Source organism: Aethalodelphis obliquidens, unplaced genomic scaffold (genome assembly GCF_003676395.1).
Source record: "Aethalodelphis obliquidens isolate GAN/ISIS:26980383/991018 unplaced genomic scaffold, ASM367639v1 scaffold59, whole genome shotgun sequence".
Taxonomy (NCBI): domain Eukaryota; kingdom Metazoa; phylum Chordata; class Mammalia; order Artiodactyla; family Delphinidae; genus Aethalodelphis; species Aethalodelphis obliquidens.
Window position 1 is genome coordinate 5,078,671 of NW_020838003.1, and position 21,066 is coordinate 5,099,736.

The 21,066-nt window shown below is 46.8% G+C and overlaps 1 protein-coding gene across 5 annotated transcripts in view; it reads left to right on the forward strand.

Moving 5' to 3' along the window:
- Positions 1-21,066, forward strand: part of SHROOM3 (shroom family member 3) — a 170,283-nt gene that overhangs the window by 139,801 nt on the left and 9,416 nt on the right. For 3 of the 5 annotated variants that reach the window (XM_027087654.1, XM_027087651.1, XM_027087655.1), the window contains exons 6-9: positions 3,625-4,419; positions 5,468-5,977; positions 8,490-8,640; positions 20,510-20,782. In XM_027087654.1, coding sequence (XP_026943455.1) covers positions 3,625-4,419; positions 5,468-5,977; positions 8,490-8,640; positions 20,510-20,782 — 1,729 coding nt within the window. The remainder of the gene's footprint in view (positions 1-3,624; positions 4,420-5,467; positions 5,978-8,489; positions 8,641-20,509; positions 20,783-21,066) is intronic. The other 2 variants (XM_027087652.1, XM_027087653.1) reach the window with 2 other exon arrangements.

Genomic DNA, 21,066 nt, shown 5'->3' on the forward strand with positions numbered 1-21,066 from the left:
GGCGCAGTGGTTGAGAGTCCGCCTGCCGATGCAGGGGACACGGGTTCGTGCCCTGGTCCGGGAAGATCCCACATGTTGGGGAGCGGCTGGGCCTGTGAGCCATGGCCGCTGAGCCTGCGTGTCTGGAGCCTGTGCTCCGCGGCAGGAGAGGCCGCAGTGGTGAGAGGCCCGTGTACTGCAAAAAAACAAAAAAAAAGAGTGACGTGAACTTAGAAATTTATATAATGGAGTCCACTTGTAGGAGTCGGGAGGAAATAAGAGCACAAACAAATGGTGGTATAAGAACGCATGGCAGGGCTTCCCTGGTGGTGCAGTGGTTGAGAGTCCGCCTGCCAGTGCAGGGCACACGTGTTCGTGCCCCGGTCCGGGAAGATGCCACATGCCGCGGAGCAGCTGGGCCCGTGAGTCATGGCCGCTGAGCATGCGCGTCTGGAGCCTGTGCTCCGCAACGTGAGAGGCCACAACAGTGAGAGGCCCACGTACCGCAAGACAAACAAAAAAGAGAGAGCTGGTCTGAAGTCTAAGGTGAAACTAAATTCAACCACAAAAAATAAAATTGCTGGATTCCAAAAAGGACTTGAATAGACATTTCTCCAAATGGCCAACAGGCCCATGAAAAGATACTGCACATCACTAATCATCAGAGAAATGCAAGTCAAAACCACACTCATTAGAATGGCTACGATCGAAAAAACATAAAAGAACAAGTGTTGGTGAGGATGTGGAGAAATTGGAACCCCTGTGCACTGCTGGTAGGCTTACAAAATGGTATAACTGCTACGGAAACAGTATGGAGGTTCCTCAAGAAATTAAAAATCTATCATATGACCCAGCAATCCCACTTCTGAGTATAAATCCAAAGAATTGAAAGCAGTGTCTTGAAGAGAGATTTTCGTACCCATGTTCGAGGCAGCACTGTTCACAATAGCAAAGAGGTGGAAGCAACCCAAATGTCCACAGATGGATGAGTGGATAAACAAAATGTGGTATATGCATACAGTGGAATATTATTCAGCCTTTAAAAGGAAGGAAATGCTGTCACAGGCTACAACCTGAATGTACCTCGAGGACATTATGCTAAGTGCAATAAGCCAGTCATAAATACTTTGTGATTCCCCCTGTATGAGGTATCTAAAGTAGTCGAATTTATAGAGAAGTAGAATGGTGGTTACAAGGGCCAGGGGAGTGGCAAAAGAAGAGTTGTTGCTTAATAGGTATATAGTTTCAGATTTGCAAGATGAAAATGTTCTGGAGATCTGTTTTGCAACAATATTGGTGTATTGAACACTACTGAACTGAACATTTTTAAATTTAAAATTAAAATGAATTTAAAGTAGTTAATTTTATGTTATGTGGGGTTTTTTTAAACCACATTAAAAAATGCTATGAAGGAAAAAAATGAGACTAATCAAACTTGATTCCTGGATACATGTCAATAGATGCCTGTCTCTCACACTCTATTATAAAAGAGACTGAAATAAAATTTTTATGATACTAGTCTTTATTCTTGGAAAACAATTACCAGGAAGAAGTATTCTCAACCAAACTAAGCATTTAACTCAACTATTACCTTCAAAAATATAGTTTTTTACAGTATGATTCCTGTAAACTAGGAAGATTAAACATAAACTAAAAATGTTATATCAAAGTTTATTTGGGCTACATCTTTAAAAGATAAATATTATTTTATTGTGTGTTTTAGTGATGTCTCCCCCCCTTTTTTTTTTTTTTTTTGCGGTACGCGGGCCTCTCACTGTTGTGGCCTCTCCAGTTGCGGAGCACAGGCTCAGCGGCCATGGCTCACGGGCCCAGCTGCTCCGCGGCATGTGGAATCTTCCCGGACCGGGGCACGAGCCCGCGTCCCCCGCATCAGCAGGCGGACTCTCAACCACTGCGCCACCAGGGAAGCCCAATGTCTCCCCTTTTTAAAAAGCAAAATGAAGGTACCTGAGTTGGTCCTTAAAACATCAGATTCCAGTTACTCCATGTCCTATTAGAGGATGCTAAGTTTAAAAACAGTTCATGGCCTGCAGTCTAAACAGCAGTTGGGCAGAAGAGACGTCGTTTGTTCAACAGACATTTACTGAGAGGGTACTTTGTGCCAGGATCTGGGGATAGCAAAATGAATAAGACATGGGGGTAAAGCGCACCCCCAGTGCATCTCCTGCCCCTGGGTTTCTGGTGTACCCATCTGGGAACCCACGAAGGAGGACAGAATAGCCACTCTTGAATATTGACAGGCTTCTGGTAAAGAAACTGCTTCTAGATGAAAAGGATCTGTGATGGGAGGGGAGAGTATGCATCTGAGTGGAAGATGGGCCTCTTACTCAACCATTTGCATTTATAGTAAAGAAAAAATAATGGCAGGAGAAAAGCTAATTTGGTTCTTTGTGGTCTTTTCCTTCTTTATGCTGCTTTGCCATCACCTGGCACTTAGATGATTTCGTGGCAGGCCTGTGCTGGGGCTCTGACTTGGGACTGAGCCACAGCTCTCTCAGGCTGCGGGTCTGTAAAATGAAAAATGCCATCTGCTCTCCAGATTCACTTGCACACTAGTCAGGGAGCTACAAATGTGGGATTTACAAATTATTATGGTTGTTTGCTGGAGATATTTTTAGCCTCACATTAACTCTTTTCTTTTTTTTTTTTTTTTTTGCGGTACGCGGGCCTCTCACTGTTGTGGCCTCTCCCGTTGCGGAGCACAGGCTCCGGACGCGCAGGCTCAGCGGCCATGGCTCACGGGCCCAGCCGCTCCGCGGCACGTGGGATCTTCCCGGATCGGGGCACGAACCCGTGTCCCCTGCATTGGCAGGCGGACTCTCAACCACTGTGCCACCAGGGAAGCCCCTATCCTCACATTAACTCTTGCATGGCAGGCAGGCAGGCAGTGCTAGAGACGTGTTTTCTTTGTTTTTGTTCTCCTTTTTTCCCTTTCAAACACGTTAACAAACGTATTGGAAATTTTGGGTTTTTCCTTAGAGCCTAGAGGACAGCTGTTTAAACGGCCATGCGCCCTATTTGCTCGTTATGGTCAGTCTCTTTCTCCAGAGGTAACTGCTTATTAGCTCCTTAGGTGAGACTCTCCCTTTCCTTCTTACTTTCCATTTTAAGAAATGAAAACACTGGGAGACTAAGAGAAAGTTGTAAATAAACCCTTCAGATTCTGCAGCCCACGCAAATACTTTCCAAACAGACCTCCCCCGTGGGGCTCACACCTGTGGAGAATGAGGCAGCATTCTTTTCCCCAGAGTCAGGAGCTGGTTCCCAAACTAGTCCTAAAAGGAGCAGAAGAAACATACCTGCTCCTGCCTTTTATATCCTGAAGCCTGTCCTCAAAAGCTGCCTTGCATGGGGGGAGGTAGATGGGGTGATGAGAGGGTTAATGAAAAGAAATGCCTTGTGACCCCAGGCTTGCCGTGTGACATTTTCCTGCAGGAGTTTATGCCTACTTGGCATCTCATTTAAACTTGGTTCTTTGTATGAGCAGCCAAGGGAAGACAGTGTGCAGCTTCTCCGGGCTTCCTTCTCCCCATCAAATGCTTTTCCCGTCCATGTAATGCACCTTGGGTTCAGTGTTTGCCCCTTTTCTTCAGAGCTAACCTATGTGTCTGTATCCCACTCCAGGCCATTCAGCTGTTCCAGCCGTGAAGAGATGTTGTTGCTCCAACACCATCCCAGCCCTCGTTGCGGGGTTTCGGGCTGCAAAGCAGGTGGCGGTGCCTCCATTCCCGGCAGGGGTCTGGGACCGCTGGACCCTCCAAGGCAGGCCAGCAGAACGCCTTGCCCCCGGCCCCTGCCCTCAGGAGCGCAAGGGCACCTCCCGGACACCAGGGCTGCACCGCCGAGCTCAGCCCTGCCTGCCCCTGGCCCCTCGAGCTACTGCTCACAGGCCGCCGCCTCCCAGCCCTGCACCCCAGCCGGGACCCCCAAAAATGGCGGCCACTGGCCGGCCCAGCCTCCCAGCCCCGAGCGCAGGAAGGAGGAGGGAGCAGGGACGCGGCCCTCCCCGCCCTGGGTGAAGAGGGCCCACGCGGTCCGAGAGGACAGCCTCCCCGAGGACGGCGCATCGCCTGGGTGCGCGAGCCCCAAGCACTACCCCAAGCCGGAGGCCCTCCCCAGCCCGAGCAGCACTTCTGACCCGGACACGCCCCTCGGGGCCCCGGGCACTCTGGGCAGGGTCTCCCTCCGGATCTCTGGGTCGGCCCCGCTGGCCTCCCTGCCGCCTCGGGAGGACGACGACGACGAGGTGTTCGCGAGGGACCTACGCTCCACCGCCTCTTCCGGCCCCGTCTGCGAGGCGCCGCCCCCGCCCAGCTGGGAAGCCCCGGCCCAGAACCTGGACCGCTTCCCTCCGCCTCCCCCTGAAGCTGTGTGCGCGGAGCAGTGGGACAGCGAGGGCTACCGGGAGCCCCACGCCAGGTGAGAGCAGCCCTCCGCCAAGGTTAAGGGTCTCCCTCCCCAGGAAGAGATTTCCACGCTCCACGCTTCTCACAGCCGCCTCTGCTGGCCACTGGAGAGCCCTGTGGAGGTTTTTTAACAGGAGCCCAGCTCACGAAACTGGCACAACTGTTCCATTTGTTGACCTTGGTGGTCGTCATTTTAGTAGTCCTTGGGCACCGAGGTGTGGTTCATTTCTGTGGATGTGGCAGGTTCAAAGAGTCCAAATAAACAGCATCCCTCTTCCCTGCCCAGAGTTCTGAACCCGTTAAGAAATAAGGCAAAAGAAAAAGGCATTCAGAAGACAAAAAAAATCACTGTTATTACTGAGAGAGCTGATCCCGGAGCATATGGCTTCTATCTGAGTATAAGTGGGCCTCCTGATACTGAGCCCCGAATTAAACAGGGGTGCCCGCCTAGTCACAGGCTGTGCTGGACACACACACAGCAAGCACACGTGTGAACACGCAAGAGCAAGCCTGGAGGTAACCTTACTCTCTAAAGAAAGAGGCTGGACTAGGAATGGGCTATGGTCAGCTTCTCTTTGCAGAGTCACTGTCTCTGTCCATAGGAAGGAATAAAGAGTAAGGCTGAAAGTCATTAACGTTTAGGGAAGACCTCTGCTTGGAAGCCAGGAGAATGAGGAAGAGGCATTTCCCAACACATACTCCCTAGGACAGCACTAAAATACATTGTCTGATAGCACCCTTGTCGTAACTTCCCCTAAACACCACCTGTTCCCTTTCACTACCCTCTGTTCACTTTGATAGAGCTCTGGAATCCGAGAACAACATTCACCAAAACTGAATTCCTGCTACATCTGTTCCCCTTAAAAAGTCACACAACCCCCCTGTGACCAGCTAGTGGACTTAGTTGAAGGCCCTTTTGAACCCTGCCGTTTGTGGGGAATAACAACCCCAAAAACTCCTGATGTGTGTGGGAAGCTGCAGGCCTCGTGTGCAAACGTCTCCCTGCCTTCCTTCACCCTCCTGCTGACTCTTCTCTTAACCACTCTCTTTTAATACCCCAGCAGCTCCGGCAAACTTGCCAAGGTGACAGTTGCCAAGGAAAGGCCCATCCCTGGTGCAGCCCATTTGGTTGATAGTCAGATACTGGCTTCCAGATCCCAAACTTCCATCAAGAGTTCAGAGGCCAATGAGACCAACCCACCCTCCACCACCGGTGCTCCGCCCCACCCTGCCGGGTCTCTTAGCAAGCAGCCAAGCCCAGGGCAGCCACCTTCCATCCAGACCCAAAGCCTCAGCCACGACCCAGTCAGTGGGCCTCAAAGTTTAGAAGAGAATGTCAGCTCTGGCCCTCAGAAGACCTCAGAAGACATGAGAACAGAGGCTCTGGCCAAGGAAATTGTCCACCAAGACAAATCTCTGGCAGACATTTTGGATCCAGACTCCAGAATGAAGACAACTATGGACCTGATGGAAGGTTTGTTTCCACGAGATGCTAATCTTCTGAAGGAAAACAGCATAAAGAGGAAGGCCATGCAGAGAACTGTCAGCTTCCCAGGATGTGAAGCTAAGAGGTAAGTCCCCGGTCATGACCCAAAGAGACTTAAAATTGAACTCCTTCCATGGGGGTGATGATAAGTCTAGAACTGCTTATCTGAGGTTTTCCCGCTTCCAAAGATCCTGACCCCAGACTGACATTCCATCTCAGCCTTAGGGGAATGGCTCTGACCTACCTTGAGTTGTTTGCCCAGCAACAAGTAGTAATAGTGATTACTGTTTATAACCTATCGTTCACGTTCTCTGCGTCAAGCATTATATTCTTTAAGCATTATCTCATTTAATGTTCGCGAGAACCTTCTGAGATAGCTACCAATTTTATCTCCATTTTACAAATGAGGAAATTGAAGCAGAGAGGAATGAGAACCATGCCCAGCTGAAGTCATAGAACATGTGAGTGATGGCGTCTGTGCGCTCTCAGTGCTTATACAGTGCCCTTGAAAACTCAGCACACATGCAGCTGCCCGTTCTGCCAGAGTTGCCCTTACAGAGCCCCATACGGGTCGGTGCTGAGGGAGGGGCAGGTGGAAGTGGTGAGCACACAGGGGCGTCCCCTCGGCCGAGGTGAACATGGTCTTGTAAAAAGCATGACAGCCTAGAGAAACAGATTGACTTACTCCGCTGACATTCACCTTTGAAGAGGTAGGGTGGGCGTCTGCTCACATCCTGAACATCAGGAAGGGGCTGAACAGGAGAGCACCCATGGTCTTGTTCAGCCGTGGGCCTGCACCCGAAGCTCCCTGAGCAGCGCGTTTCCCGTCCTGTAACGTGCATCCCAGCGCCTGCCCACAGCCGGTGAGAGGAACGTGAGCCGTCTGTATTTTTCCTCCTTTTGATTTCTCCCGGGTTACTGCAGTATTTTCTTGCATGTTTGATTTCCTTAAGGGACTACTATGGGAGAGATTTAGGATGGTTTTTATTTTCTTCTAAATTTTCAATGAAAACTATATGGATCAACAGTCCGGAGCTCCAGTTAGTGGCTTCTAGACTACATAAAAGCGGAGAGCATTCCATCTGAATTTGGGCTTGCATTTTAGAAATTTCCAACTGATCCTCGCTAAATTACTAACAGGAACACAGGGGAGGGGAGAAAGGAAAGAACTGCGTGGTACTTACAGGCTATCTGATAGGTTATCGGAGGCTCTCCTGATACAAGCCCTCAGCAGTCACCTTGTCCAGCCCCTCCTTTTTCAGATGTGGCAAACAGAGACTAATTGAGAAGTGACTTATCCAGGGTCATGTGTTTAGCAGACACTTCTTAAGCACCTTCAATGTGCAAGGCAATCCACTGGGTACACGAGGGACCCACAGATGAGTTTCTGTGGATGTGCCAGTCGGTTCACCACGGGTGGTTGTCCTCCAATCACTCGCTATGGGAAGACCAAAGTAATTTACAAGTACATGCTTAGAAAAGCATTTCCTGGCATTATCCATGAGAACCTAGGTTTAGAAGTGAAATGGTCATGTAGCTTTTGCAGCACTGAGAGCTTCCTAAGGAATTGCAAAAGGATGGCATCGCCATCTTCTGGTAAAAATGAGCATTGTCCTTGTTGTACATGAGACTGCGCCAATAGCCACTGTGAGGTTTAATCAGATAGATGTCCCAGAAGCCTATTTGTGAGGCAGTGAATATATGTTGGGGGGGGGGACTATATCAGACGACCTTTTCCCCATCTTTTCAATTAACTGGATTAATATGACTGTATTGTTTAGAGGAATAACCCCAGCAAGCGGGAAACTAGTAAAAACACCTTTTTGGTGGTTCTTTATTCCATAGTAAAATGATGGTCTAGATGTTAAACAATGTCACAAGATTACCTCTCCTAGAGAACCTAATTATGTCCATAGAGTCATCTATTCAGTGAGTAGGGCTTTATCTATAGAGTATGAAAGGCGGCTTGACTATAGTAAAACAAAGAGCATAGTTATTCAGGTTCCCACCTTCTAGTTTGTTCTCCAGCCTTGAAATCCCCCTGCTGTGTAATCAGTGAGTAGATTTTACATCTTGGCATCCGTTCACTGTTGACCAGCAAGCTCCAAATTCCAGGCTTACATAGAGCCTCAGGCTTACATGAAAAGGAAAATGGGTAGGTGTCCAAACAACAATTACAGTAGACATCAGAAACATTATGGGCAACATGGAGGAGCAGGAAATAATTAACCTAAAACCTGAGGTTTGTGCAGCACCTTGAAAATACTTTCACAGTGACGAAGTCGAGGCTCCCTGTTGTCTTTCTGTGAAACAGGGAGTCAGTATCATTCACAAAAGGAGAAACATGCAGAGAGGTTAAATGTCCGTAGTCCTGACTCCCACTCCCCTTCCCAGTATTGCCCTTGGTGGTTTTCCATCCCGAGTATGCTGGCTTCAAGAGCCCCACACGTTAGTAGGCAGTCACTAGTAAATACCTATTAGTCCATCCTAACTTCTGGGAAGATACTGAATATAATTTTTTTACACATTTCCGAATGGACAAACATATGGTGAAATTAAGCTGCGTGTGGCTGTACTTTTTGTTCTTTCTGACCCAGGAGTGAAGACAAGGAAGCAGCGGGCATGTTGGTCAACTGTCCCGTCTACTACAGTGTGTCTGCTCCCAAGGCCGAGCTTCTGAACAAAATCAAAGCTATGCCAGAGGAGGTGAATGAGGAAGAGGAGCCGGCAGACATCAACGAAAAGAAGGTAAGGAAAGAAATGGGGGGCACAAACCCATGTCCCCTGCATCGGCAGGCGGACTCTCAACCACTGCGCCACCAGGGAAGCCCTGCCAGGACATCTCTAACTGAACATTTTACAGTTTTTTGTTGTTTTGTTTTTTGCACGTAGACGTACCCTGCCCTACAGTAGCAGTGTGGCAAACTACTTGTTGCTTTTTCCTCCCCGTCTTAATTTTACTTTTTAACTGCTCTTTCATCACTTTATTATCACCCTCCCACTCTGAGGATTATGTGGCAAGAAGTATTTTTAGCCTGAGAACACGAAGGAATAAGAGGATTAGTCCTCACAGGAAATGACAGTAGGTACCATTTGTCAAGCATTTCTTAATCCCGGATGTGGGCTATAGTTTTTTTTTACTTAGTGCCTTATTACCTTCTTTACACAAAACTGCTCTGACACCAATATTGTCACATTTTACGCTGAAGTAATCAGAGTGAGCCAGGACAAGAGGAGAAGGAGGGGACACTCAAGACAAAGGGAACAGCGTGGGAGAAGAGGTAGTTGTGTGAGAAAACATGGAGAGCGCATGTGTATTGAAGAAAGATACTTCCAGGAGGTCTGATATTTGGGAATGTATTATAAAATAAATTCTCATGATTAAATTAGAAATTACCAAATTTAGAGAATAACAAAGAAAGGCCATGAATGGCAGGAGACAAGGCTGGGGGGATCCACGGGGGCAGGTCATGGAGGTCACGTGGGGCTTTGTCTGAAATGCCAAAGAGTTTGGATTTTACCGTGTGGTAGTGGAGAACCCTATGAGATTTTTTGTTTTAAGCAACTACAGGTTTATTAATGTGTAATAGAATTTGTGTGTCACTTGCATTTACATATCTGATCTGGAAAGAGAGAAAATATGCAGGCTTTAATTGATGTTGTTGAAGGCATCTATTAATATATTCAGTGTGAAGTTGAAAATGCAGTTCTCTTCCCTAAAGCTTGTTAGTTCTCTAACAAGCTTTTATTTTCCCTAAGGATGGTTTTAAAACATGATGCTTGGGGCTTCCCTGGTGGCACAGTGGTTGAGAGTCCGCCTGCCGATGCAGGGGACACGGGTTCGTGCCCCGGTCCGGGGGGATCCCACGTGCCGCGGAGCGGCTGGGCCCATGAGCCATGGCCGCTGAGCCTGCGCGTCCGGAGCCTGTGCTCTGCAATGGGAGAGGCCACAACAGTGAGAGTCCCGCGTACCGCAAAAAAAAAAAAAAAAAAAATGATGCTTGGTCAAGATGGTTCTAAGGCAGAGTGTAGCCTTCTACCAACTTCTGCAAAGTAATAATTTGTTGCCTAATGTTTAAAGTTAGTAAACCTAAGATGTATTTCTACGTGTGAAACTAAGAGTGAATGGAAACTAGAATCCTGATTAATATTTTGAAACTAGCATTTCCAATCAGTTCTACTTTAATATATTTTTTATTTATATATCCTAGATGATGAATTGTAATATTCCAAGTAAATATAAGTATTACTTAAAATATAAAACAATCACTCTCTGAACTTCTGACATACATAAAATCTAAAGACTGTTTAATACTTAGGGCTTTCAATTCTTTGGCTAAACCCTGCCATATCTATTGGGCAAAAATCTGCTTAACCAGATCTCATGATTCTCTATTCTGAAGGCCAAAAGGCTTTGGCTTAGAGACTTAGTGGAATATTTCAAAAGGCAAAAAAATCTGTTATTCCTCAGAACTGGCTTTCCCCAAGAGATCATTAGTGACCCTCAGCTGCCTATTTCCGTCGCTCTTGCTTTATTCTTAAAGTTTTCCTCTGGTCTGTCTTCTTTTCAGCCTGAAAAAACTTCCTTTAGCATTTCTTTTTTGAAAAGAAAGCAGCATTTGTCTGCTGGTGACAAATTCTTTTAGTTTTCTTCATCTAAGAATGTCTATATTCTGTTGTCATTTCTAAAGCATTTTTACTAGATATGGAATTCTGGGTTGACTATTTTTCTTTTAGCACTTTAAAAATGTCCCACTTCTTCTTGCTTCCATGGTTTCTGATGAGAAACGCACAGCCGTTGAATACTTGTTCCTCCTATATGCAGTGTGTTGCTTTTCTCTGGCTGCTTTCAAATTTTTTATCTTTGATTTTCAGCAGTTTGGTTATGATATGTATGGGCCTAACTTTCTTTGATTTATCCTGTTGGGGTTTACTAAGCTTCTTGATTCTGTAAACTTACGTCTTTCACTAAATTCAGGATGTTTTTAGCCAGTATGTCTTCAAATATTTTTTTATGTGCTAATCTCTTTCTCTCCTTTTGGGACTCCAGTGACACAAATGTTAGACCTTTTGATACTGTCCTGCAAATCTCTGAAACTTTGCTCATTTTTTTTTAGGGCTTTTTTATTTTTGATTATTTATTTATTTTGGCTGTGTTGGGTCTTTGTTGCTGTGCGCGGGCTTTCTCTAGTTGCGGCGAGCGGGGGCTACTCTTCATTGCGGTGCGTGGGCTTCTCACTGCGGTGGCTCCTCTTGTTGCGGAGCACGGGCTCTAGGCACGCGGGCTTCAGTAGCTGTGGCTCACAGGCCCTAGAGTGCACAGTCTTCAGTAGTTGTGGCATGTGGGCTCTAGGGTGCTCGGGCTCAGTAGTTGTGGCGCACGGGCTTAGTTGCTCTGCAGCATGTGGGATCTTCCTGGACCAGGGCTCGAACCCGCGTCCCCTGCATTGGCAGGTGGATTCTTAACCACTGCGCCACCAGGTAAGTCCTGTTCATGTTTTTTAATGTTTTCTGTCAGTTCATTCAAATTGGATAATTTCTATTGATCTATCTTCAGTTTCACTGACTTTCCTGCCTCTATTCTGCCAGTGATTTTTTTTTAAATTTTCAGATATTATAGTTTCCAGTTCTAAAATTTCCATTCATTTTTTTGTAGTGTCTGTCTGTTCATTTCAAGGGTGTTTACTTCCACCATGGAGCATAGCTACAAAAGCTATTTTAAAGGCTTTTATCGTCCCGTTTGGGTTATCTCAGGGTTAGCACCTGTTGGTTGTCTTCCCCTGAGAGCTGTTCACATTTTACTGGTTCTCTTCATGCTGGGTAATATTGTACCTGAACATTTTGAGTGTTATGGTATAAGTCTTGGGTTCTGTGAAAAATCCTCTGAAGGTGGTTGATTTTTTGTTTTGTTTTAGCAGGCAGCCTAGTTAGGTTCAGGCTACAAGTTCTGTCCCACCTCTGGCTGTTGGTTCCAGTGTCAATTCAGTTTTCAGAGCCTCTGCTGCCTTATATGTGACTGTCCTACACAGGCACCTTTCAGGGCTGAGCCTGGGACTTGGGTGAGTTGTTCTGTCACAGTTCGGTTCTCAAAGCCGTTGCCGTGCTTCTTTGGGTCTGTCCCACACACGTGCAGCTTGAGGGTGAGCCCGGACCTAAGGCAGTTCAGACACCGAATTAGGGGGTCTCCTTTTCCTGCTCTCTCCTGTCCAGTATTCCACCTGACCCCACCCCCACCCCACTCCCAGCTCCCAGCGGCCCCTTTACCTGGGCCTCTGGCTAGAAATAGGACAAGTTCTTGTGGTGTCACGGCAGCCTGCACGGCCGTGCCATTCTGCATAGCTGGGACTATCCTCAGTAGAGAAAAATAGTGCGGATTCCCCTCACACTCTTCGGTCCGTGGGGTCGTTGTCCCCGTTCCTCTGGACAGAAAGAACGGTGTTCTCTTGGGGTGTTAAGTGCCTGTGCCACCACTGCACCGTGCACTCTGCAAGGAGAGTCACTTTGGGGGGCAGGGCTGGGAAAGGGGGGGAAAAGAGAGGGAAGAGGAAGAAACAGGATTCCCCCACCTGCTTTATCTCACAGAAAGCAGCATTTTTGCTGCCACACCCTCTGTGCAGTTCAGCATTGAGGCTATTTCCAGGGCAGAACCAGAACATAAAAGGGGGAGAAGCAGGAAACTCACCCCTGTTCTGGGTCGTACTTCAGGCGTGGCTCCCCTCCCCGGCGCACTGCCACAGCTAACCTTGCAGAGCCCTCTTCAGGGTCCGGGGTGTTCGCTGTAGGAGGGAGGGGAGAGAGGCTGGCGTGGGCTCCCACCATCTGGCCACCATCAGTCCCTCTCCCGGTGTTTACCAGCGGGGAGGGAGATGCGGCGGATTTACATTTAGGGAAGCTGTGCACGCAGCGAGATGGGAGGAGGAGAGGGTAGTGGGGAGGGAGGTACAGCCGCCTGGGCCAGGAAGCTACGAGGCGGGCCTAAGGGAGCTGCGGTAGGAGCAGTGAGAAACAGATGGATTTAGGTTTTTTTTTTTAAAGGAAGCAAAAGAGACAGAATCCGGTAGCAGATTGGACACGGAGCATGGGAGAGAGGAAGGAGGAGGGCTGGCTCCCGAGTTCCTGGCCTCGGTGACTGTGGTAACAGACATAGGAAAAACAAGGAGGTCATTCGGGGAGGGAGGAGGATGTTTTGTTGAATTTAAAGAAATTTAATAACGTTTCTTGTATGTCAGAGATTCCTGTCACCCAGAACCGAGAGACTGAACAACTCTCTGGTCACAAGCCTTCCCGAGAGGAAATGAGAACCACTCCTGACAGAGAACGTGCTAGAGAATATCTGAAGTGGCAGTCAGGCCCCCGCAACCTTTCTGCTTTGATAGGTCCCACAACGTGGGATGCAGGTTTTCTCAGGACAGAAACTGCCCCTGACTTCTCTAGGGGGTGAAATGCAGCTAAAGAAAACAGTCCCATGCTGCTGCCTGGGTCCTCACACTGAATGTCTTTATCTAGTCCCAGTTTTTACCAGCTGGAGCCTGAACTCCACTCTGGCCCCAAGCCCTAGCCATGCGGCTAAGGGTCCTGAATTACTCTGTTGAGATCAAGACAGGCCATCAGTCGAGGCCAGCTGTGTGTGTAGTGATGTTATTGGCAACCCTGTGAGCACGAGTCCTCCCAGCAGAAGACAAAGCAGTGTTGGCGGGGGTGGGTTGGGTATGTTCCCCTAGGGGCATCTACCCAAATGACTGGTGTGTGTTCTTCCAGGTGTTGCCTCATCTTAACAATAACAACTTGGATGTGTATAATACTTCTATAATTTCCAGAGTGCTCGCACACGCTTTGTCTTAGCTGAGCCTCACAACACTCCTCTGAGCTGTTTTAATGTAGCGATCAGAAGCCTGAACCCTGCAGCCAGAGGACCTGGATTTAAAGCCCGGTGCTGCCGCTTTCTAGCTGCCTGGGCTTGGGCAAGTGACAGAACCTCCATCCGCTTCCCTTTCCTCATCCGCCAAAGGGGGATAATAACGGTACCCGTCTCATCGGGTTGTTGTGAGCAGTAAGTGAATAGGAAAACACCTAAACAGGGCCTGGCACAGACAGAGAGCGCTGTAACTAAACACTATTATTACTTTTAGGCAGGCATTAGGATGCCCTTGCAGTGGATGAGAAAACAGACACAAAAGGTCAGGGGACTGGCCTGACGGTGAGTTTTCTGTCAGAGCTGGGTCTCCTGACTCCTGGTCCAGTGTTCGTTTGAGCTGGTGCTGGAGCAGGGAGGAGGTGGGACAGGACCCAGCAAGATTTCTGCATGCAGGTGGTGGGGTGCGAGGGAGGCTCTGTTAAGCCATGTTTACAGAGAGAACCCTTAGAAGTAGCAGCTCACGTAGGGTGAGTTAACAGTTTCTGCCAGATAAGAAGTGGATACATGGCAATGATTTTGCAAATTAATTAGCTCCTGAGAGACTAATAAGTTAGTAATTTTTTTAAATCGAAACACCTCTTCTCTCTCCCCATTGAATTCTATGGGTGTAAGTTGGTAGTTTTTTCGTGGTTTTTTTTTTTTTTTTTTTAAGAGATCTGCCTGACATAGAAATGGCTGTTTAATACAGCGAACTTTCCCTTGCTGCCTTCAGTTACTCACATCCCTCTTAACTACATTTTAAAATCCAAATCTCCATATTTTAAGGGCTTGGTAAATTTGAAAAATTCAAATACCATCCAAATGTACAACCTTTGAGCCAGGAGGGACTGGTGTGACTGCTCAGTAATACTGGTAGTAGCAGATATGCCGAGCCGTGATGTATGACGTTTACAGCCCAGCCAGCAAGCTTTCGGAAGTCAGAATGCCGCAAAATGTATATTGGTCCTTCCCACAGAAACCTCCCTGTATCACCCCTAGACATTTTCACCTTATTCTGTCCTTCCTTGTCCCCTGAAGCCCAGAGTACACATCAGCTCCTGTACAGACAGGCTTCTGGTTCTTCTGCCACTGTTGATGTCTTTGAAAACCAAAACAGGGCAGGTGCCAAGCGCTGACCCCGCGGTCCTGGGAGCACACAAGGACCACTGCACCTGCGCACCTCGTGTCAAGGGGGTAACGGCCAGCGCATGCTGAGGAAAGAGACAGCAAGCATCCAGAATAAAAGCAGCTCCTCATTTCTGAAAAAGATGGCAGAGTAGAAGGATGAGCTCACCTCCTCTCACGGAAACACCAGAATCACAACCAACTGCTGAACAGCCATCGGCGAAGAAGACTGGCACCTACAAAAAAAGATACTTTACATTCAAAGACAAAGAAGAAGCCACAACAACATGGTAGGAGGGGCACTTTCGCGACATAATCAAATCCTATACCCACTGTGTGGGGGACCCACAAACTGGAAAATAATTATATCGCAGAGGTTCTCCCGTAAGAGTGAGAGTCCTGAGCCCCACGTCAGGCTCCCCGGCCTGAGGGCCTGGTATCGGGAGGAGGAACCCCCAGAGCATTTGGCTTTGAAGGCCAGCAGGGCTCGTGTGCAGGAGCTCCACAAGACTGGGGGAAACAGAGACTCCACACTTGGAGGGTGCACATAAGGTTTCACGTACACTGGGACACAAAACAGAGCAGTAACTCCACAGGAGCCTGGGCTGGATCTACCTACGAATCTTAGAGGGTCTCCTGGGCGGCAGGGGTCAGCTGTGGCTCACTGCGGGCAGCAAGGACACTGGTGGCAGAGGTCCAAGAGAATAATGATCGGCCTGAGCTCTCTGGGAGGTCGCCATTTTGGCATCAAGACCTGGTGCTACCCAACAGTCTACGGCCTCCAGTGCTGGAACACCTCAGGCCAAACAAGCAGCAGGAAAGGAACACAGCCCCATCCACCAGCAGATAGGCTGCCCAAATGTGTAGTGAGCTCACAGCCACCTCTAAACGCCCCTTGACATGGCCCTGACCGCCAGGGGAACAAGACCCAGCTCCCCCCACCAGTGGGCAGGCACCAGTCCCTCCCACCAGGAAGCCTGCACAAGCCCCAGGACCAACCTCATCCACCAGACGGCAGACACCAGAAGCAAGAGGAGTTATGATCCTGCAGCCAGTGGGAAGGAGACCACAGATAACAGAAAATTAGGCAAAACGAGATGGCAGGGAACTATGTTCCAGACAAGGGAACAAGATAAAAAAAAAACCCACAGGAACAACTAAATGAAGTGGAGATAGGCAACCTACCTGAAAAAGAATTTAGAGTAATGATATCAAAGATGATTCAAAATTTCAGAAAAAGAGTGGAGGCACAGATCAAGATGAGACAAGAGATGTTTAACAAAGAGCTAGAAGATTTAAAGAACAAAGAAACAGAGACGAACAATACAATAACTGGAATGAAGAATACACCAAATGGAATCAATAGCAGAATAACTGGGGCAGAAGAATGAATAAGTGTGCTGAAAAACAGAATGGTGGAAATCACTGCGGCTGAAGAGAATAAAGAAAAAATGAAAAGAAATGAGGACAGCCTCAGAGACGTCTGGGACAACATTAAACAAACCAACATTTGCATTATTTGGGTCCCAGAAGGAGAAGGGAGAAAGGGCCTGAGAAAATATTTGAAGAGATGATAGCTGAAAACTTCCCTGACATGAGAAAGGAAGCACTCAAGTCCAGGAAGAGCAGAGAGTCCCATAGAAGATAAATGCAAAGAAGAACATGCTCAGACACATATTAATCAAACTGACAAAAAAAGACAAAGGAAAAAATACTAAAAGCAACAAATAACATACAGGGGAATCCCCATAACATTATCGGCTGATCTTTCAGCAGAAACTGCAGGCCAGAAGGGAGTGGCATGATATATTTAAAGTGATGAAAGGGAAGCACCTACAACCCAAAATACTCTACCTAGCAAGGCTCTCATTCAGATTCGATGGAGAAATCAAAAGCTTTACAGACAAGCAAAAGCTAAGAGAATTCAGTACCACCAAACCAGCTTTACAACAAATCCTAAAGGAACTTCTCTAGGCAGTAAAGAAAAGGCCACAACTAGAATCAAGAAAATTATGAATGGGAAAGCTCACGGTATGTAAAGGCAAACATAAAGGTAGGAAATCATCCACACACAAATATGATATCAAAACCAGCAATCGTGAGGAGAGTACAAATGCAGGATATCGGAAATGCATTTCAAATTAAAAGACCAGCAACTTAAAACAGTCTTGCACATATATAGACTGCCACATCAAAACCTCATGGGAACCACAAAACAAAAATCTACAGTAGATACACACACAGAAAAGAAAAGCAATCCAAACACAACACTAAAGATAGATATCAAATCACAAGAGAACAAAAGAGGAAGGGAAGAAAAAAGATCTTCAAAAACAAATCCAAAACAATTAACAAAATGGCAATAAGAACATACATGTTGATAATTACCTTAAATGTAAATGGATTCGATGCTCCAACCAAAAGACATAGACTAGAACGAAATAATGCCATTTGCAGCAACATAGATGGACCTAGAGATTGTCATACTAAGTGAAGTAAGTCAGACAGAGAGACAGATATCATATGATATCACTCATATGTGGCATCTAATTTTTAAAAAATGAAACAAATGAACTTATTTACAGAACAGAAACAGACTGACAGATATTGAAAACAAACTTATGGTGACCAAAGGGGAAAAGTGGGGGGAAGGGATAAATCAGGAACTTGGGATTAACATATACACAGTACTATATATAAAATAGATGAGCAACAAGGACCTACTGGTATAGCACTGGGAAATCTACTCAGTATTCTGTGATAAACTATATGAGAAAAGAATCTAAAAAAGAATGAATATATGTATAACTGAAATACTTTGCCGTATACCTGAAACTAACACACCACTGTAAATCCACTATACTCCAATAAAATTAAAACGAAAAACCAAAAAAACCCAACAGGGTCTCCAGAGGAAAGACTGAATGGGCTAGACTCTGAACCTGATGGCTGTTCAGCTGTGTCAAATTCTTTGACCCGTCCTTACCCATCAAACCCTGCTCGCTTGGTGGCTGCCCTTCCAGCACTGCTGACCCATAACCTTTAATTAAAGCCAGGACTTGGACATTTCAAGGATATTGTGAACCCCTAGACTGAAGGAGCCTGAGAAAATTAGTGCACCGAGTTCAGTGGAAACTCAGAGGAAGAGTTCTCCCCCCTCTTCACCACTCACCCCATGTGAGGACAGACTTACCTTTACTGGTTTAAGGTCATTTGCAAATTAAAAATCATCACATCTCTCTCTTAAAATGCCAGCTACTGAGAGCCATAATGAGGATTTTTAAAATGGAGTTCCTTCCAGAAATGACACAATATTAGTTTCAAAAGAAGTCATATTTCTAGGAATAACGGAAAACATGAAGCCGTTGCTCTCTTTTCTTTCTACTCTGGTTTTTTTAATTCCTTTTGTAGAAAGTATACTACTCAAGATGTGAGGTTGAAATGGATCTCAAAACGTTGGAATAAGCAGAAGGCCTTTTCCTGAGGTTGAAGTGATAAGAATGTTGTTGCTTATTAGTTAACTAGCTCTTGGATTTGGCATAACCTGTTTTCTATAAGAAAGTACCCTCTGGTAACATTCAGAGTGGCAAGCCGAGGAAATGCAAGCTACGAGGCTTAAAAACTCCTGGGCTGACTTCACGTAGATGTCAGTCTCTCTCATCATCTATCTGAAAGACAGGAATGGTGACATTTGACTTGTGGAACCCTGTCCAGCAGGGATATTGGGAGATGTAACAGCAAGTACTATTTATTTTCCCTCCTTCTCTCCATTCCAGTATCCCTGTCATTCTCTTCATAGGAACAGAGAGCACAGTGCAAGATCGTCACCCCCGCTGGGCATTTTTCTGGAGGTATCTAGCAGGCTATTTTGCAGGCAAATACCATAGCTGCCAGCCAGAATTGTTGTTTAGAAAATGATGAGTTTTCCAGGGGAATATAAGGAAAATTAAACAATATTCTCTCCCACCTGCATTTTTCTGAGCTCAGACTCTTCAGTTAAGGAATAATATATACTGTACACTTTTTTCCACTATTAAAATTGTCTTTTGTATCCACTTTGTCTTAACTGCTTGTAGAAAGCCAAAGATTATAACCCATAATGAGTCGGTGCAGCAGATGGGAATGTTTTAAGCCCCCTTCAGTCTCTGGGATTAGGCGAGTTGAGAAGACAGTAAGATGTCACCATTAAAGCCAGAACTTGAACATTTCAAGGACATTGGGAACCTTGCTTAGTTGAAGTACCTCTGGTAGTCCAGCTCCAAGTTGGGGGCAGATGGTGGAGAAATAAATACTTTCCTTATCATTGTGATTATTGTATTCTCTGGTGCACATGTTGCAGAAACAGTACACAAAGCTGTCAGTACCCTTCAGTTTGGTTATTCAAAAATATTTCTTTTTCCCTTTTTTTCTTCCTTCCTTTGAAATGAAGATTTACTCTAACGTAGAAATTGTGACCCTTTGTTTTCTTCCAACTGAATTCACACAGCTCGGGTTTATGTACACACACACACACACACACACACACACACACACACACACAAATTTTGAGCTGGAACCTTGTTAGTGGTAAAGAAGTAGGTTTTAACCAAAAAAAGATGATGTTCTTTTTCCACATGGCTACCTCAGGCGAAGAGAAAAATGACTAAAGGGCCATGGAGTCTAATTTCTCTTGCAACAAAGTAAGAGTAGATGCTTCATACAAATGAAGTCAGAGTTGAAGCCATTAAGACCTCTGCTTCGTTCCTTCAGTTAAGCATACTGGGTATTTGTGTAATCCTGTTTCACAGTATGGAGGTTTGTAAGTAAGGTGGCAGATTACATAGCCCTGCTCACTGGAGACAGTGGGTGCAGGACAGAACAAGGGACTGAATTCTGAAGAAAGGTCTCATGAATATTTACAACGGTTGTACAAGGGTGGCCCCAAAGTCAGGCTGCCTGAGTTCACGGCAGCCCCACCCACCAGCGTAGGTGTCTTAGCCTCACTTCACCTCCCTAAGTCGAAGTTTCCTCGGCCAGCGCACTATGCAGCTAAAGTAGTATCTACTACGAGACAGCCGTGAAGACCAGGTGAGGTAATCCACGGACTTCCTCGCAGTGTTCGGCTCGTGGTATTTCCTCCACGAATGGTATCTGTGACTAATACTCAGCTCTGTGGTCTTAGGCAATTCCCTAATTCCTTTGACTCTTGTCTGCTCCACTTGTTAAACAAGAATATTTACCCTGCCTGCCTACGGTATTGTTGTGAGCATCAAATGAGAACACATATTGAAAAGACTTTTAAAAGTGAGTAGTTAACAAACCAGTTGGGAAAAGCGCGCTGTACACAGCACGACACAACTGGAAAACATTCCGAGGCAATGTGTAATCACGCATTGGCCTGTGAGGACTGAACAGGTTCAGAGAAGGCAGTTGTAGACATTCAGGGAAAGGAAGGCAGACTGTGGCCTTATGTTGGGGGCAGTCCACGCAGAGTGGAGGGGGGCCTCCAGCTGAGCCTCAAAGACGAGACAGGAAGGATGCAGCTGGGAGAAGTGGATCCTGCCCTCACTTACCAGTCAGCTGGCTAAGTTTTGCTATGCGTCTCCCCTCTCGTTCCAGGCGGAGTTGATTGGAAGCCTCACCCACAAGCTTGAGACCCTCCAGGAAGCCAAGGGGAGCCTGCTGATGGACATCAAGCTCAATAACGCCCTGGGGGAAGAGGTAGAGGCCTGGATCAGTGAGCTCTGCAAGCCCAATGAGATCGACAAGTACAAGATGTTCATCGGGGACTTGGACAAGGTGGTGAACCTGCTGCTCTCCCTCTCGGGACGCCTGGCCCGCGTGGAGAACGTCCTCAGCGGCCTTGGTGAAGACGCCAGTAACGAGGAAAGGGTAGGCCGCCTAACAATTCGGCTCAACACTTTACCTGCCCGAGCCCATGTACCCAGAGAAGCATGATTAGACAGGAGCCTTTCTAGAGACGGTCACCATCTCTCCGGGGCAGGGAGAGACCCCAACGTACAGGGAACAGAGGAGAAGGATCTTGCACGCCAAGATGTCATGCTGACCCCTCAGCCTCAGGGATACTTAGGAAAGTTAAAAATGTGGATGCCAGAGTTTCTTTCCTTCCTTTTTATCCCAGAAAAAGGAAAGGTAAAAGCATGATGGGGGTTGAC